Genomic DNA, 17,426 nt, shown 5'->3' with positions numbered 1-17,426 from the left:
GGAACTGTCTACTACCTCCGGACAGAGTCAGTCAACTTACAGATTTCTTCTTTTTGCCTTTTTTTTCTTGTTGAGAAACTCAGATAAAGCAATTTTGAATAACAAGTATGATAACCTGGGTAAATTATACTTAAATTAACATAATGCTATTTCAAATTGATCTTATTTATTAAGCCATAAAAGCTAACAGACCCAACCTTACTTTTTATGAGAAAGTTGAAATGTTGATAAAAAAAAATCTGCTCATAAATATACTAGTAATTGAACCATCATTTTGTTTAGACCCGGCAGCTGACAAACTCATCAGATGAAAACATCTGCCATGTTGAGTTTGGTTACCTGTTAGATTAAACTGGAGAGAAAATGACAAAAAATAACAAATCATCACAGAATAATTCCAACTTCATACCTCTGCTCATCTGTGCTGCCGGCCTCCAGCTGGTCCTCCCCTCTGTGTGAGAGCCAGGCTGCAGCTGCAGCACTGTTAACAGCAGACACGGGGCGCAAACTTCACAATTTGCACAATCTGCAGAGCCTGCGGTCGATATAGTTGCATTTCAGCCAAAGTGGAGGCCAATCCATTATCGACAACGGGTAAGGTGAGACAGATGTTTTAGCGGTCGGCACCGAGCAGCCGGCACCGAGCTCCGCTCTTTGGAGAGAAATGTCGCGACTTCTTTCCTGAATGTAGAAGATAGAATGGCTAGAGTTAGTCCACTTTGACGTATACCTATATCGGCTTCGATAGTCCAACTGGCCTGAAGGATTTTCTCTAGCAGGTGCTTTTGTTCTGTAAATAGGGCCATTACCTTATCAGTACCCTGGTAATGGCCTCAACGCATCTCACAGTTGCACAATTGTTCCTTAGACTTCGACTTCGACTTCGACTGACTTTGTTGTCATTTTCAACAGTATAAAATATGAATATAAATCTAAATATAACATATAAAGTGCAGGACTGACAGTAAAATAGAAGTTATTTAGCTCTGTACATGTGCAAGGTATAAAGTGGAGACCAGTTTTTGAGTGCAGTCCAGTTAAGAGTTCAGCAGTCTGATGGCAAGTAGGAAAAAGCTGTTTCGGAACCAGGTGGGCCTGCACCGGATGCTGCAGAACCTCTTTCCAGAGGGCAGCAGGGAGAACAGTCCATGGTGGGGGTGTGAGGGGTCACTGATGATGTTTCGGCCTCAGGACACGCATCCTGCATCGATGGTTGACCTGACACTTCGCCCTTTTGCCTGAGCTGGGTGTGGAAGGTTGTTGCCGAAGCAGTTTCTCCTTGTGTGCCTTCTTCTCACTCACATGAGAGTTACCCAACTCTTTTGCAAGCTCAACCAGGAAGTCCACCCGTCTCTCCTGCACCCCAATGCATGCCTGATAAAGCACATGTGCATTCAGTGCTGCCATGTCAATCATGTTTGCCAGGTTTGCTGACCAGCTGTCACATAGTGATGGAACCTTGGTCACCCCCCGCAAGATTATGACTGAAATAAATGCCATTAGTTCTTGTGAACTAAATAGGTGAAGCAGTCACCTATTTATCCTCCACAGCACAAAAGGCTGCTTGCAAATTTGCATGTGCTAAGTCTCCCAGATTTCTTTTGCTTACCCTTTTTGCATGATTTTTTTGAGGTGGATCAACACAATTAATTTGGTTAGTTTATTTCTAAACTGTCATGTTATACCCTCTTAGCTTTATTTCAAAGAGAAACATTACTAATTTCTTTTAGAAAAACCTTTGCATATTTTTTGAAACAGATTCTATGTTTTGCAAACTCTATGTACATTTGGCAAAATGACCTGGATAATGCAGCACAACATCATGGATCAGCTGCAAAAGGTCACATCTCTCCAAAAACACTTCATGTATGCTTCAAAACTAAACTGAAGAGCACTACCTACAGGAGACCTGATCTCCTGCTGGTATCATAGATACCCACCCCCAACATGGACTATTCACATTCCTACCTTCTGGCCTGACGGTCAACGACCACATTTACAATTGAAGAAGGGATGCTAATTTGAGCCATCAGAGTCGTCAGGGTGGACTCCGGCCTTTTGGCCCTGTTGAGCCGATATGGGAAGGACTCGAAAACTGTATCATCCTAGTTTAAGTCTGCTCTGAGACGTTCTCTGTGTAAAGCTTCCAGTTAATACGAAACAGAGTTCAGTCTAAAGCTCTCCGTCTTACACCGGAGCTGCTCTCGCTTCAAGTTTGTCAAACGCGGCATCATTAAGTTCAGTGTTCTTCTATGTTCCTCATAGTGCATTCCTCATCCTACCTTTATTTATGTTGCATGGCTACACATCAGAATAAAATGCTGCAAGCGGCGCAACCCTAACCCTAGAAGTTGTTGTGATGTTGGATTTAAAGGAAGACCAAATAGCAGACTGGAACTAGATGGAAAAAATGAACAAACCTCTTAGACAGATGGAAAGTAATTAGAGTGTCACAGGAAGAATCAGTGGATAATAATAGAAAACAGGAGAATTACAGGCAACTGAATGCGACCGGGGGAAGGGAGCAGGTAGGGACAAATGAGGAAATGATAAACCGCTGAGAAGGGCAGCAGATGCAGGGCTGAGGGTGAGAACAAAAACTAAGAGAAAAAAGGGGAAAGGAAATCTGAACAGTAACAGAAACAAACACGTAAAGGCAGGGGTGCCCGAAGTCGGTCCTCGAGGGCCGGCATCCTGCGTGTTTTAGTTCTCGCCCTGGAGGTAGTAACAATTGTTTCAGTGGGTCAATGTTCTTCTTAGGCCTTCTAATGAGCCATTATTTGATGCAGGTGCGTTAAACCAAGGAGAGAACTAAAACATGCAGGATGCCGGCCCTCAAGGACCGTCTTTGGGGACCACTGACGTAAAGGAGAGGTATTATGTAAAACTGTTTCTTTTTTAAGCTTTACATCGTATTATAATGTCATTCCCTCATTCCAAACAATCCTGGAGCGTTAGTTTGATTTATACTGCAGTCTCCAAGCAGAGCCTTCCCCTCACAGAACATCCCTGCCCCACACTTTCCCCACTCAGCTCCTTCAGACTAGCCAGCAGCAATTGGCAAACACCTGCTGGAACTGAGCATCTGCTGAGCTCATTATGTGAGCTATTTCTCAGTACAATGCTCCTAAGGATGATTGTAAATGGCATAATGGAAGAACGCTGTTATGATGACTTCCTGAAGACTGAATGTCGGAAAGAGCGGGATCTTCTTAAAGAGACAGAGGCCCAATTTTAAGGTATCAGATTGCGAAGTCAAATTTCTTTTAAATTATGTCTGATTCATGCAGCATTTTTATATCAACTGAAGATAACATAGCTACGCGATTTTTGCTGTAAACTGGCAGCGTGTGGCCGGAAAATACATCATGCCACCCTTTTAATCTAACAGAAAAAAATCAAAAAGAATAACTAAAATGGGAAAATATAAGAAAGCAAGCAATGAAAACATAAAATAATTGACGCTAAAAAGTCCAAAGCAACTTTTGGACTAAGGATTACATCAATTGTAATATTTTTCATGAACATTTAATGGGAGAGATTTTCTTGAATGTAGGGGATGACGGCCGTAAACAGCACCACATGGTGATGGACCCAGCGAAATGACAACAAGAGCTCAAAATGACTCATCCAGGAGATCACACAGGAACCCAGAACATCCACCTAAAGCTCTGCGGGTCTTTCTTGCCTCGGTGAAGATCAGTGAACATTTTGAAAAAGATTTTGTAAAAGGAGAGCTCCAAAACCAAAAATAAGACAAAGGGTTGGAGATTAAGACTGTCAGCGTCTGAGTAGTGTTTTTATTGCCTAAGGGTTACTGTGGAAGCCGTGTCAGACACCTTCCACTGAGAAAAATACATTCATCTTCATCCACTGCATTCAATTATCACTAAGAGTCCTCCATGTGTGTTTACTGTTGCAACGTGTTGACGAATGCCACGAGATATATTTGCAAGTTTTCTTATATTTGTTATGCTCTCATGATGTTTGACCATTCTTGCAAATTGACTATTTGTGTGGATGCACACATTTTTGGATGCAGTGAATGTCTGTTGCACGTGAAAATGATAACATTGTTGATGAAACCTGCCAATCAAAAGAGAGATAGACAGAGACTGTGTTCAGACTGTCTGTCACTGTCTGACAGTCCTGTGTGCTACAACAACCACCTCCTTATTAGAAATGGTTATAGCGCTGTCTGTGTGGGAGAGATAAAATGTGAGGAAGTTCTGTCGTCTTTGTGTTTATGAGTCCAGATTTTACAATAATAAAGCGTTGACGCCTTGAATGCATTTCTAGCATTACTCTTGACAGCCGGAGCACACAGGTTGACTTGCTTACTTATTCTGCAGAGAGGACTAAGTCTCCTAAGTCTGTTGTGCCACAATGAGTTCACCGTGAATCTCAGCATGGCAGACTCTTTGCAACAGTAATGGCTTCAGCTCTCCAGGTCAGGCTGTCTAATAATATTCTCCATTGGGATACCTGACCATTCTTTTCAGGAGAGTTTGTGTGGTCAAACACCAATGTTGTATGAGAAATCTTGGCTCCCTGTCTCCTCTCATTCAACCCTAAGGTCTTCTCTTACATTAAAGTCAGGACTCTCTGCCAGGAAGTCAAGTTCCTTCCCACTCATCCTTGCCCTTATTGACTTGGCTTTGTGTGCTGGTGCATCGTCATGTTGGAACAAAACCGAGTCATCCCAAAATGCACCCACAAATCTCAAAGTTGGAGGTGTGTAACTATGGGCAGTGAAATGTTCCCAGCTCCTTCCACTTTACTTTTGTACGAACACTTGACTGTGAACTATTTAGTAGTGAGTAGTGAGCATCCCTCCTGAGGGCTAAGTAGTCCAGAACTTTATCTCCTACCCGAGTCTTCCATGGAAAATGGGCCTCAGACTAAAAGTTCCCACATACTTGGACGTACAGCACGCATTCTGTGAGCTGCACAAACTCCGCGCATAATGTCAGTCCACGGTTGAGATTTCATACTTGAGCATACCAATTTCTTCCAAAGTCATTAAATTCCCACAACTTGAATGGACACTAGAAAGTTTGATGAGCTAGGTGGGTGATGAGCCCCGGTCTAATCCCCCAGAGCATCCACCACACACCTGTTGGCGATGCACAGAGTGGCAGTGTGAATGCTACGTGTCATTCCGACTGTTGGCATTTTATAATCTAGTTGTCACATACAAAATAATTCTACTAGAACACCATTTTCCACCAATCAGTTGGGTGTGTGACACAGAGTACACGTACACGGTTGTAAACATTTTCCGTTGCACCCAAGTGTCTGGTAGATGTCCCTGTTGAGCCTGCCTCGAGTGCACTTAGACCTCTGCAGAATGAAGTACGCCACGGTAGGTGGGAGCCTTAAGAGTGATTCAAAGATTCTGGACTCCGGAGACCAAGATGACTGAAGGTGTCTGACATTCAGAGGAAGCTCATGGTAGAGCCACTGCTTCTCTACATTGAAAGGAGTTAGGTGAGGTAGTTTGGGTATCTGACCAGGATGCTCTAAGTGTGCCTCCCATTGGAGGTTCGTTGAGCATACCCCAGTGGGAGGAGACCCCTAGGAAATCCCAAATCTCACTGGAGGGACTATATATAATTCATCCAGCCTGAGAACACCTCAAACCTTCCCAGAACAACATGAAGGATGTCGCTGGGGAGCAGGATGTCTGGAACTCACTCCTGGACCTGTTGCCTCACAACCCAATCTCAGATAAGCAGAAAACGATGGATGGATAGATGGATGGACTTACACCACAGATGGCGTCATATCACAGCAGCAGGCTGGATTTCACCAAGCTCTTGAGAGAGACCAATTCTTTCACAGTTGTTTGTAGAAACAGTCTACATGCCACGGTCATGGATTTTATTCACCTGTCACCATTGAAGGCATTGGAACATCCCGCTTCACTTATGGGGGGGAAAAACGGATACTTCTGGAAACACTGACAGTGCTCTATAAAACCTTTACTGAAAGTAAAGTTTACTCCCATATCGAGCACAGTTCAGTGACGTTTCATAGAACTGCTCTCAGTTCTAGCCTCTCATGGACAAAACAGCGTTATTCTCCATAAAGCTTACCCCACTCGTGTACTCCTTCTTACACAACATAGTCCATTGTGTTAAGATATACCAGAGGTGTGCCTGACAGTGACTTGACACCGGCAGACACAACAGTGCCGCTTCACCCTAATTAGCTGATGAAAACATAATCACATTCTCACAGCATTTCAAGAAAGAAAGATAGAAATAAAGATGCTGATGAGTGTGTCAGAAGACGGTAAGAGAGAGAGAGATCCACACTTTTCTTCCAATTCAAAGTTTTCTACCTCCCTCTATTCCTCTCGCTCGCTGCCTCAGCGCCTTCAGCTTCGCTCCCTCCGTTGATGCAGAGTCACACTCCTCTTCCCCCCTGTGCCCAACGGCCATCTCTCAACCCCCGCTCGCGCAGGAATCCGTCTCTGCTCTCTAATCCTCAGACCACAAGTGCTGTTTATCTGTATTCCTCGCCCTTTTTTTTTCTTTGCTTTTTTTTTCACCCCTCTTTGCTGCAGCATGAGCGCTGAATGCAGCAGTTACTACAACACCGACGGTGCGTTCGTGGCGGCTTTCTCCTGCCCCAAACCCGGCAGCGCTGCCTTCGCCGTCTACTGTTGCGGCTTTAATGATGTGAAATATTGCTGCGATGATCCCAACAGCTTTTTCCCCTACGAATATGGATACATGTGGTGGCTAAGGTGAGCATACTTTTCCTGCGTTTAAGACCAACGTTCTCTTAATGACTCTTAAAGACTTAGTTGAGTTTGTCAGCTAGTTAGTGTGTTTATAACTCCCATTAAGTGATGTTTTTCGCTGCTAAAAAGGCAAAAGTTGTTTGCATTTCTTTTTTAGATTTTCTAGTCTATAGATGAACATGATTATAAAACCTTTAAAAAGCTTTTCTTTTACCCCCTCCCCCTCCCATTGCTTATTATCTGCAGGATAACCTGATTACTACGTGACCCTCTGTTTTTTTCCCCCTCAAGTGTGTTTGGTTTCAACCACTAAAAGAATGAAAACATTCTGATTTATCTCAAAGTGCACAGTAGCTTTGGTCTGAAACAAGTGTTTGCACATGTTTAAATGTTAATTATTCCTCCCACCACCCTGTTTTGACACCTGTTTAATGTTTTTTTTTTTTGTTTGCTTAGCCTACCAGCTCTGTTTCCTAATCCACCACCCTGTCTCCTCTCAGTATCGGCGCTCTTGTAGGTCTATCAATCGCAGCCGTGGTGCTCCTCGCCTTCCTCATCACCGTCTGCGTCCTCTGCTACCTTTTCATAGCCACCAAACCCAATCGCCTTGACAACGGCCTGCCCCTCAGAGCACCAGGTCAGGATGGGTGTGTGTCAGACTCTTCATTTTGTGCTTTTTTAAAAATGTGGTTCCTGAAAGCCTTATATGAGGATGGATTTCTACCCTTTGAGTGTGTGTGCGTGTGTGTGTGTTTCTGTGCCAGGTGAGGGTAGAGGTTGTTTTGTAATGGAACTGAACCACCTGCACTGCCGGTGAGCTATGACACATCACCAGCAGTGGTGTTTCTATGCGCTGCATACATATCCCTTGATTCAGACATCTACTTTTAGATTATGCTCAACGTTAAAAAAAATGTGCAGCTGGAGTGTGTCATTTATGAGTTTGGCCTTGAATTTGATTTCAGCAAGTTACATGATTAGAATTTCCATGTTTCTGGAAAAAAAAAACCCTAGCTGCAGGCAAACAAGACAAAATGCAAAACCCAAGAAAATCCTTTTCAAGTTTTCAATGCTTGATAGAAGGCAAGTTTAAACTCTTTAGGCTTTCACTCCAGTTCTCTGTTTCTCACTCCTCTAACTCTATGACGCACTTAAAATGTTATTTTCTAACCCTGATCTCACCCTAGTTTTTTCATAACCCTGTTGACTTTACCTCCCATAATAGTGTGTAGAAATGTCACGTTGCCCCTGCTCTCTAAGCAACAAAATGATGAGTAAGGAATGTTAGCTTCATGACAGTTAGCAGCATTTCCACTTTTCAAAATCAATACCACACTCTATAAACTGCTGGGTTGAAAACAAACCCATCTAAGGTGGGTGAGATATGGGCACATCAAGCCCTTAGTTTTATATTTTTGCATTTAGTTATTCTAAGATATTATAAGCAGCAACGTGAATCCCCAGTATTGTTGCGGATTAGGAACCACAGCCACCTACAAAAGCTTCAGATTCATGAATACTTGAGAATCCCTCTGTGAATGCTTATAAATACTTAATTTAGTTGACTTTGTTCAGCTTTATGTCATTTTATATTGTTATTCCCTCATCCAAAACATACCTGTAGTGTTCCCTAGATTCTTTCCTTTAATCTCCCATGGAAACCACCTGGGTGGACCTAGCACTGCCTTCCTCCTTGAAGCTGAAGTATTTGAGTTTCCACCACAGCACTCCCCCACTCAGCTCCTTCAGACTAGCCAGCAGTAATTAGCAAACACTTGGTGGAACTGCAGATCTGCTGAGCTCATTATGTGAGCTGCTTCTCAGTGCAACGCTGGTAAAAACGTTGTTAGAGAGTTAATAGAGGGGCCATGTTGTTAGGACTTACTGAAGGCGGAGTTTCAGAAAGAGCAGGAGAGACAGAGACCTAATTTCAAGGCGTTAAGTGAGAGTAAATTTTCTTTTAAGTCATATTTGATATATACAGCATTTTTGTAACACCTGAAGGTAACATAGTTACTTGATTGTGCTATAAAATGACAGTATATGCCTGGAAAATACATAATACTGCTCCTTTGATATGCATTAACATGCAGAGTGGTAATCATCTGAGCTACAACACAAACCAACATGTACAGTTTTCTTTATTTCCAATCAGTGTCAAAGGGAAATAAATGAGTAAACATGAAAACAACTTTTTTATGCACGTAAGGCAAAGTTTGACTTATTTCTAATGTAGTATTTATCTATTGATCGATCAAATGTGGAGTCACGTTCCACAGAATAGATGAGGCCCACTCTAAATGTCTCTCTTCTTTTTATTGAACTTGAAGCTAAGTGTTAGCTCAAGATAGGGTTCAAGAACAAAGTAGACATCAGTAATTTAATTTCCTGAACGTATAGCAATTTTCCAAAACTAAATTTTAAACCAAGGTTGCACAGAGTGGTTATTTTCACACACACACACACACACAAAACAAACCATGCAAAAGAAAATACAATAGAAATATGGCTTTCATTTAAACTGCTATCATATTTTTGCTTTTGACTCTACTATGATTTATCAACTAGTCTGACCAGAAGTGCTTCAGGATATGCCAGAGGCAAATAACCTTCTGCCCACTTCTTGCTGCATAAAACTGCATATGAATAAACTGCAATGACGTGTTTTTAAACGGAAGTTACTTCATGGTATTAACACTGCGTTTTAATCGTGACTAGCTGTTAGCGTTTGCCCAGACCGGCTACTATGGAATTGTGCTAAATAAATATCTTAGCGGTGTCCACTGCAGGTGAGATGTTGATTGTTCATATGCATGCATTTAATGTGTATTTCATCAGACACAAAACTTAAAACAATGTCACATTTAAGAAGTGATTGTCTAACCTGGACATCACCTTCCTATGTTCCGTTGAGCTAGATTTCCCAGAATGCATTCCATCCTGGCCAATCAGCAAACAGGAGAAGGAGTTGTGAACGACGAGGTCAACTTCCTGCCGACGGTTGTAGTTTAGCAATGGAAGCGGAGGAAGTGAACGAAGCCGTTCCAAATATGGAACAAATAAAGTCAGAGCAACAGGAATGTTTAAGACATTTTATTGCTGGAGAAAGATGTAGCTCAGTTTGGCACTTCTCTCTTGGCAGTTGGGGATGGTTGTTTACGCGACATTTCCAGTAAGCTTCACACGGGCCTGTCTTTACAAAAGAGCTGGCACATTGCATACCAAAGGTTAGCGATTGGATCAAATCAGTATGCCTCCAAGCAATCTTTTCTTAATTTATAGTGTTAATAATAGTGTCCAGACCCAATGCATAATTTTATGTTCCCTATTTGCACTCAAGTTCCTCAGCATAAGTACCTCCTCACACCTTCTCCTCCTGTTGTTGCTAGCAGTCTGGTTTGTTTGTTGTTGTTTTCCGATGGGTTCTTGTTCTTGGATTTTTCCCTCGAATTTGTTTGTTTTTTGTTATCGATATTCCTCATTTTTGGTAGAACAGTTTACTTTCAGCTTTCTGCTACCTCTCAGCATTTCTCTCTTTATCATTACATGACACAAAGGCCTCTAGCCAAGTGCTTCTCAATTCCAGTCCTCAGGCTCCCCTGCTCTGCATGTTTTTGATGTGGCTCTATTTCAGAACAGCTGATCCAAATGATTGCATGACCTCTTCTACAGTCATCAAGTCTGGCAGAAGCCTGTTAATCAGCCACAGATTCAATCCAGGTGTGTGACACAAGGGAAACACCTAAAACATGCAGTAGGGCGTAAGGTCTGGAATTGAGAAACAAAGGCTAATTTGTAGCCCCAGTATTTTTTAAGATTAACCACGAAGTGTAATAAATAAAACATTTTTAAAAACAACTTAAAGGGAAACCATAAGTAATTTGAAAATAGTAACAGATACGTAACAAGACCCAACGTTATGTGTTCCACAGTGTAAACCTTTAACAGAACCTAGCTAGCACTAGCTTTCATTCGCTACATTCTTGGCTTAAAGCTAACGTTATCTTAAGTGAATAAACTGGTTTGTAGCGTGAACTACAGTCATTAACTCAACCCCTTGGCATTAGCTGGATACCTTGAAAGGTCATGTGACATCAATATCTAAAGAGATAAAGAGACAAAAGTGAAAACCCTCAAAGCTGTGGAAGGCTAGTCTAGCCGCTAATCAGACAGAGCCCTGTTTTGTCAAAATTAGTGATTTAAAACAACCCAGACAAGGTTATTTATGAACACTAAGCATATGGTAGATATAACAGATATTAAATGCTTACAATTTCAGAAGATATTCAGCTGAGAAGTGTCTGTATTACTACACAACGTTGAGACGGTAAAAGCTGAGAGCTCAGTCAAACTACTGGGATGCCTTAGTGAAATAACATCTTCGGATAAGAAGGCAACAAGTGTAGCAAAGTGGGTTTATGCATGTAGTGAAAACGCCACATGCTTTCAGAATTACTTTTTTTTTAAGTGACTTTTGAAGTTTAGCTAAATTCATTTTTGTCTGTTTCGCTGATCACAAACCTGCTGACATGTCCCTGCAAAGCTGCACCTTTAATCAGAAGAAGTTTAACTTGCACCTTCATCAGATACATTATGGACTCAAAGCAAAACTAAATTATTCCTGCAATCAGTGGAGGCTTTTTTCCCAGCTTTTCCCATCAGACTAGAAATTAAGGTTATTGTAGCTGAAGAGTAATTCTGAAAGGATGTGGCGTTTTCATTTTATCAACTGAAAACCCGTGTGGGGAGAAAAATCCTCACTCCATGTTTGTTATTGGGTTACTACCGACCACAAAAGAAGTTCTGTTTTCTAAATACTATTACCAGAATTGTCTCTTAGTGAGATCAGATCAGGTATTATTAGGTTTAAAAAATACCCAGTAATTTATTTACCTTGTATTATGATCAATAATGTTCCATTATTGTGCGTGAACTCCACGCCTTCCCATCTCTGACCTCGTTCTCCACCTACAGTGGGAAACAGCTTCTCGAAAAAGATCAAATACACAGTGGAAGTGATCTGATTGATTTAAATCATAGAAAGTGCCAGATCAATATTAAATCTTTTTACTGCGCAGCTGCAGACGTTTACAAAGCAGCTAAATATGTTGGATCAATTTTCCAAATACTCTAAATCATCCAGTTTTTTTGTATAGTGAATTAAATGCTAACAGATTAACGGATAACTGTCAGGAAATAAAACAGGAATCTAATGTCCATGTGGCAACTTTTAACAGTTTTAGAAACCCAGCCTACAGAGATGCAGGGTTAGAGCTGCAGCAGATGTTGTTGATTTGATAATTAAATGTTTTTTTAATCATTAGACACCTGAGACTTGATTCTGACTTGGGTTGAAAAACCTTAGACTTAGATTTGGCCCCTCAGAGATTTGAGACGTAACTTGAACTTTGGCCCTGCAAGACTCGAGACTTGACCTTGAAAAGGTGACTTGTGGGCATCTTCGATACAAATAAATAGTCCGTTCTTTCAGGCCGTCCACTTTTTCTTAGAAAGTTGAGGGTCCGGCTGACTTTAACCAATTTGAAGGGTAAAAGTTGATGAAAAAGAAACAACAACAAGAAAAACAAGTGCTATAAGATATACAAATAAGGTGATTACTAAACTTGTGTCATTTGTGCAACATTACATATCTTGTTTTACTCTCAACTTGACTCATTATTGCTCAGTTGATAATGATAAGGCTTCATTTAGCTTCTTCTCTACCTAAACAAGGTAATGAATTTTGACCCGGGTAATATTTTTGGCTCAGATTTCTTCACTTTTCCGGTCCATTACCCAGCATTTGGTGTACAGACCCCATTTTTGTGGTTTGGTGATTTTTTGTTTTTGTTTTGTCTTTTGTGTTTTTCAGCCGGAGACCCCAACGAGGGACCCAGCCAAGGGAGAGCGGCCGGTGGACCCGGTCCGCAGGGGTTCCGAAAACACATGATGAACAGGAAAGTGGACTCTGACAACGAGCCGTCGGACCCGGAGCGGCTTTTCCAGCGCTGTTTCACCGCTACGGTCACAAGCGTGAAAGTCGAAAGCCCCACATAGGCCTCCGAAAAACTTGCCTTTGAGGACAAAAAAAGAAAAGACAAAAAAAAGAAGCAGTCGGTATGTCGCGGCTCAGGAAGGCGGGCGAACCTGGACACAGTCAGAGCTGCCAGCCAGGCGCTCTGAGCGGGAGGACCGCGGCATTAGTCGACATCATGTGCCACACGCTGTAGTCATGGCGGCAGCGGAGCAAATTGTTGGAGATTTTTCAATTATTGGAGTAGAAAAAAAAAAAAGAAAAGGAAAAAAAGCACTCCCATTTCCACAGAGCACTCCTGGAAGTGCTTGTCACGGTGACTGAAACTTTGCTCCATTTTAAGTGGAAATGGTTGATCTTTCATCCTCACAGAAGTGGTTGCCGACAGTATGTGTGGCTCTGTGAGAGCTGGATGATGACGCGGCGGCGGAGGGACTGTGGAGACACACGGAAATGAAAACAGGATGTGAGTTTTCAATGTTAAGTCAAACCCTTGTGACACTTGGCGCTGCCGATATGAAACAGTGTCATCTCAGGAATGCAAGGACTGGAGTGGGCTGCTGGTCTCTTCACTTGCTTACTGTGACGTGTCTTTACATTTAAATGCCAGACGCCCTTTCTCTACCCATCAACGTGACCATGATGAGAAGACGAAGGAGATTGCTGGGGCTCGTCAGAGTCGAGCAGTCTGGCCCCCGTCGTCAGTCAACTTCTTTTATCAGTGATCAAAAATGTTTTTCTTAGCAGAAGACAAAAGTCTCCTTGAACATGTCTAATGACATTAATAGGTTTTTTGTGATGTTAACAGTTTGTGACAGCTTGTATTTAATCACGAGGCGATGATGTAAGAGGTCAGCTGACAGCACTGTGAACGAGCAAATGATTGTGAGACTTGAATAAAGCGAACAACAACCTCTGAGCTCTGGCTGAACTGGTGCTGCGCTTCAAGAGAGAGAGTCTTTCACCTGAACGGGGGGAGATGTGAGCTCTGACTGTAGCTATTGGAAAGCAGGTAGAGTAAGTATTGAACACGTTAGTGTTGTGCAATCAGAAAACGATAAGTCAGAAAACGAGTTAGGCTGTCAAGACATGGGAGGCCATTACAAGCATTCTGCTTGCCGAAGTGCTTGAATCTTCATCATTGCAGACTGAACGTCTGCGTATCGTTTCATGGGTTTAACTTAACCTGGTTAAGTTGCTCTTTTTGCAAAGCATTGCTGCAAATTTCCTTGCAGTCTCCTTTGCATTGGTGTAAAGGATATTGACAATTTGTTCTCAATCAAACCTACCCGGCAAAATAAAGGTTACATTAAAAACCATAATAACATTCATAACCCTTCTTACCACTTCTTCCACATTGACACGCTGCAACTGCCGACCGAATTATTTTATCGGGAATACGATGTGAACGACTAACACAAAGCGGTGCATAATTGTTTAACACGCTCCCAAAGTGAAAGGCAATTATTCCCGGAATCAGTGGTTCGGTTTCTATCGGCCACCGGCAGAACCAAAGCCGACACGGCGAGAGAATCTGGAAGTTACCGGCAAAAAAACACATTTGTGTTTGCTCCTTTCACTTGTCGTTCACTCAGAAAAGAGCGAATCCTGCCGAGAGCAGATAAGGTATAATTTTAGGGTTTAGAAATAACTTGGCGGCAGCTACAATCCTTCATGAAATAACAGCAGCCTGACTGCATTCTCAACCCAAAACCAGAGTACTCCCATAAGCAGCTGACGTCCTCTGAGAAAACCTAATGTTTTTGCTTTGCAATATTGAAGCAGCTGTCTGTATTTCTCCCTGCAATGACGTCACAACGCCTGGTGATGTGCGATGTTAGTGATCTCATCGAGCTCCAGCTCTGATAAATTGCTTGCGTTTTGTTTGTGAGAAAACAGGAGCGACCTTATTACCATGTAGATGCTGATGTGTATCAGAGCTTTACAGCAATGAAGCAGCAAAAATATGCTAATATGAATCTTCAGAGACCATTTTTAGGTCATCCTCCCAATCTCTGGAAGATGGAATATAAAAATCCCAATTAACTTGTTGATGTTTTACTTTTTTCAAATTCAAAAAGTACGAATTTATAAAAGGTCAAAGTATTGCATTGCGATTATGTATGTACATTGATCGGGTAATGGATAACAGTAGATATCATTTTCAAAAGATGTATTCAATTATTGTTAAACAACCGACATGTGCTTTCCCAAGGTCTGAAAAATGTTGGTTTATTTGACTACAAAGATAATCTGAGATTAGGGTCTGCTAGAGGCCGAGTCGGGTTAGACTGGATTTGACTCTGAAATGTTTCGGGGTTATCGGGTTGTGATGGGGGACCATTGGAAAGACTCTGTGGCTACAATATGGGATCAGTGTAGCTCTCTTTGTTTTGACTTTAATGCAGCCGTTCGTCGGACATGCATGGCTACATTAATGAAATAAGAGGGTTGATTTAATAGTGGCCGGGTCGGGTCAGAGCCACTCATCTGAAATTAAATGTTGTTCACCAAGAACAGGCACAGTTCACAAGGTAAACCATGAGCAAAATTGCCTAAATGCCAATGATTTTAAATTCTGACCTGATCTGTATTAATAGACGTTCGCTAGAGCAGTGAGAGACGTTTTTGCCCTTTAGTAGATTGTTTGAGATCAGGTTTGCTTCCAGCCTGGTCGGGGTGGACTGACGTCTGTAGTGAACTCATGACTATCTCAGCAGAGATACAGACGTCGGAGGACGACATGTGCTCCAGAGTCATACCGTTCTCTGCATGCAAATAATGACTGACAAAAATAGACTTGGCTGTAGAAAAATAGACAATACTGTATTCCAAAACATAAAGAAAAAACATTCCATAAACCAGTGCAAAGAAAGAAAATATTGGTGTGACTCTAAGTATGTTGCATAAATTTAGTTCTACCTTCTTTAGTTACTTTAGTTTTATTATGTTCCTTATGTCTAGTTATTTGTTAGTTAAATTTATTTTTCTAATTACCCAGTTTGTTTATGCTCACTCGACCCATGTGCCGTTTTCTCTCTCTCTCTCTCCTCTCACATCTGCAACCCATTTCCTGTCAGCCAACTATCATATAAGGCAGTGGTCTCCAACCTTTTCATTACCGCGGACCGGCTAAGACTTAGCAATTTTGCCGCGGCCCGGGGTGGGAGGGAGCAGGGCCGTGCAGAGACCTATGGAGGGGCAGGGGCTCAAATTTAAAAAAGGGGCACATTGAACAAGACTATTGTCCTCAGAGGAGATTTCTAATGCAAAGGAGATTTGCGTGATGCACATCATGAATTCAACATGACTAGATGATTCAGCTGTTATTAGTTTCACAGTGGAGAAGGAATTTGTGCAAATAACTTTTTGCCTCATATCTTATTCAGTTTTCTGTGATTCATTTATGAAGAACAAATTCAGAAACCATCTAAGATGATGTGGAGACTGGTACCCATCTTACCGATTGGTGAGTTGCTCATTTCATCCATAACATTTCTATATTTTTGGAGATAAAATGTTTAAAAAAAGCATTTGTACAACAGGACAGAGGAAATATATAAATGACACAGCTAAGCAGTGAAAACCAGAGAAGTCAGGATTTTGTCATTATAAACTAAAAGTAGTTAAGTAATTAAAAATGAGACTTTTACCACACTTCACAGGAAGGCTGTATGTAACTCAGCAGACAACAGGTGAGACCAAATAAATCACCTTAAGTTCATTTTATTATGTTATGAAATTTTGAAAGAACGGGTCAGATTGTCTCTTTTTATTTATAGATTGCTGCAGCCAGCCAATGATGGATCCGACTGATAAAAACGCATTTCAGTCTTCGAGCTCCGCTAATGAGTAAATCAGCCGACTGACCAACCTGGTCTTAAATTAGAGTTTACATGTTCAGGCTTTAACATTTCAAAGGATATAATATGCAAGTACCATTCAAACATTGGAGTATCATGAAAAAAATATGTATATATATATTTTATCCCTGCAAACAAAGTGTGTTGAGTGAAACATGGCAGTGGCAGCAGGATGATGTGGGAATCATTTTGATTCTACTGGCCAGGAAAAGTTAGTGAGACTGAGGAGAGCAAGGCAGACGTAACCTGCAGCTGTGATCGCAGCGACAGGCAGCAGCTCAAGCATCGTCTGAGGGGGGCTGAATAGTTTGTTTTTAGATTTTTGCTTGTAAAATGTTTGCAAACCCCGAGTTAGTTTTCCTTCATTTTCACAATTGTGCACAGCTTTATTGCCAGAGTGGCATTTCAAAATAAATACACTGAAGTTACAACAGTTTCCTGCAAGGCAGTGCATGGCTCATTGTGCTGAGCAGAAACAAAAGTAAGCAATCATTTCTACAATTAGCAAAATGTCGCAGTTTATGTATAATATACATAGTTGGATTGTAGCACCAAAGGTGGTGTGGATGAGACACAATTTTACATAAACTACAAACACTTAAAATCCTCTTTCCAAACACACTGAGCTCATGTTGGTCTTTTGAAGCAACAGCCTTGAATGTCCTGAGGAAAAAACTGATGCTTAACGTTTTTTGTCCTGAAACTAAACTTTCTCCTTGTTTACAAACTGGGATAAACAATGAATTAAGTTTGTTTCTTTGAGTTTGGACTCTTTGAA

The 17,426-nt window shown here is 41.5% G+C and overlaps 1 protein-coding gene across 2 annotated transcripts; it reads left to right on the top strand.

Moving 5' to 3' along the window:
• Positions 1-6,423: 6,423 nt before the first annotated feature.
• Positions 6,424-13,868, top strand: LOC102238264 (membrane protein FAM159A-like). Of its 2 annotated transcripts, none has more exons than XM_023335101.1 (3): positions 6,424-6,754; positions 7,252-7,388; positions 12,624-13,868. In XM_023335101.1, the coding sequence occupies exons 1-3, from the start codon at positions 6,573-6,575 to the stop codon at positions 12,806-12,808; spliced, it is 504 nt and encodes a 167-aa protein (XP_023190869.1). In that variant the 5' UTR covers positions 6,424-6,572; the 3' UTR covers positions 12,809-13,868. The 2 variants fall into 2 exon arrangements, with proteins under 2 accessions (XP_023190869.1, XP_023190870.1); XM_023335102.1 differs by having other exon boundaries at positions 7,252-7,398.
• Positions 13,869-17,426: the final 3,558 nt, after the last annotated feature.

This window comes from Xiphophorus maculatus, chromosome 6 (assembly GCF_002775205.1).
Source record: "Xiphophorus maculatus strain JP 163 A chromosome 6, X_maculatus-5.0-male, whole genome shotgun sequence".
Classification (NCBI taxonomy): domain Eukaryota; kingdom Metazoa; phylum Chordata; class Actinopteri; order Cyprinodontiformes; family Poeciliidae; genus Xiphophorus; species Xiphophorus maculatus.
The sequence above is the reverse complement of the archived record's forward strand: the minus strand, read 5'-3'. Positions and strand labels throughout refer to the sequence as shown.

Excerpts from the sequence above, each read along its gene's own strand:
- LOC102238264 (XM_023335101.1), top strand. The coding sequence starts at position 6,573 with ATGAGCGCTGAATGCAGCAGTTACTACAACACCGACGGTGCGTTCGTG. Across the intron at positions 6,755-7,251 it reads GGATACATGTGGTGGCTAAG|TATCGGCGCTCTTGTAGGTC; the intron begins GTGAGCATACTT and ends GTCTCCTCTCAG. Across the intron at positions 7,389-12,623 it reads CCTGCCCCTCAGAGCACCAG|CCGGAGACCCCAACGAGGGA; the intron begins GTCAGGATGGGT and ends TGTGTTTTTCAG.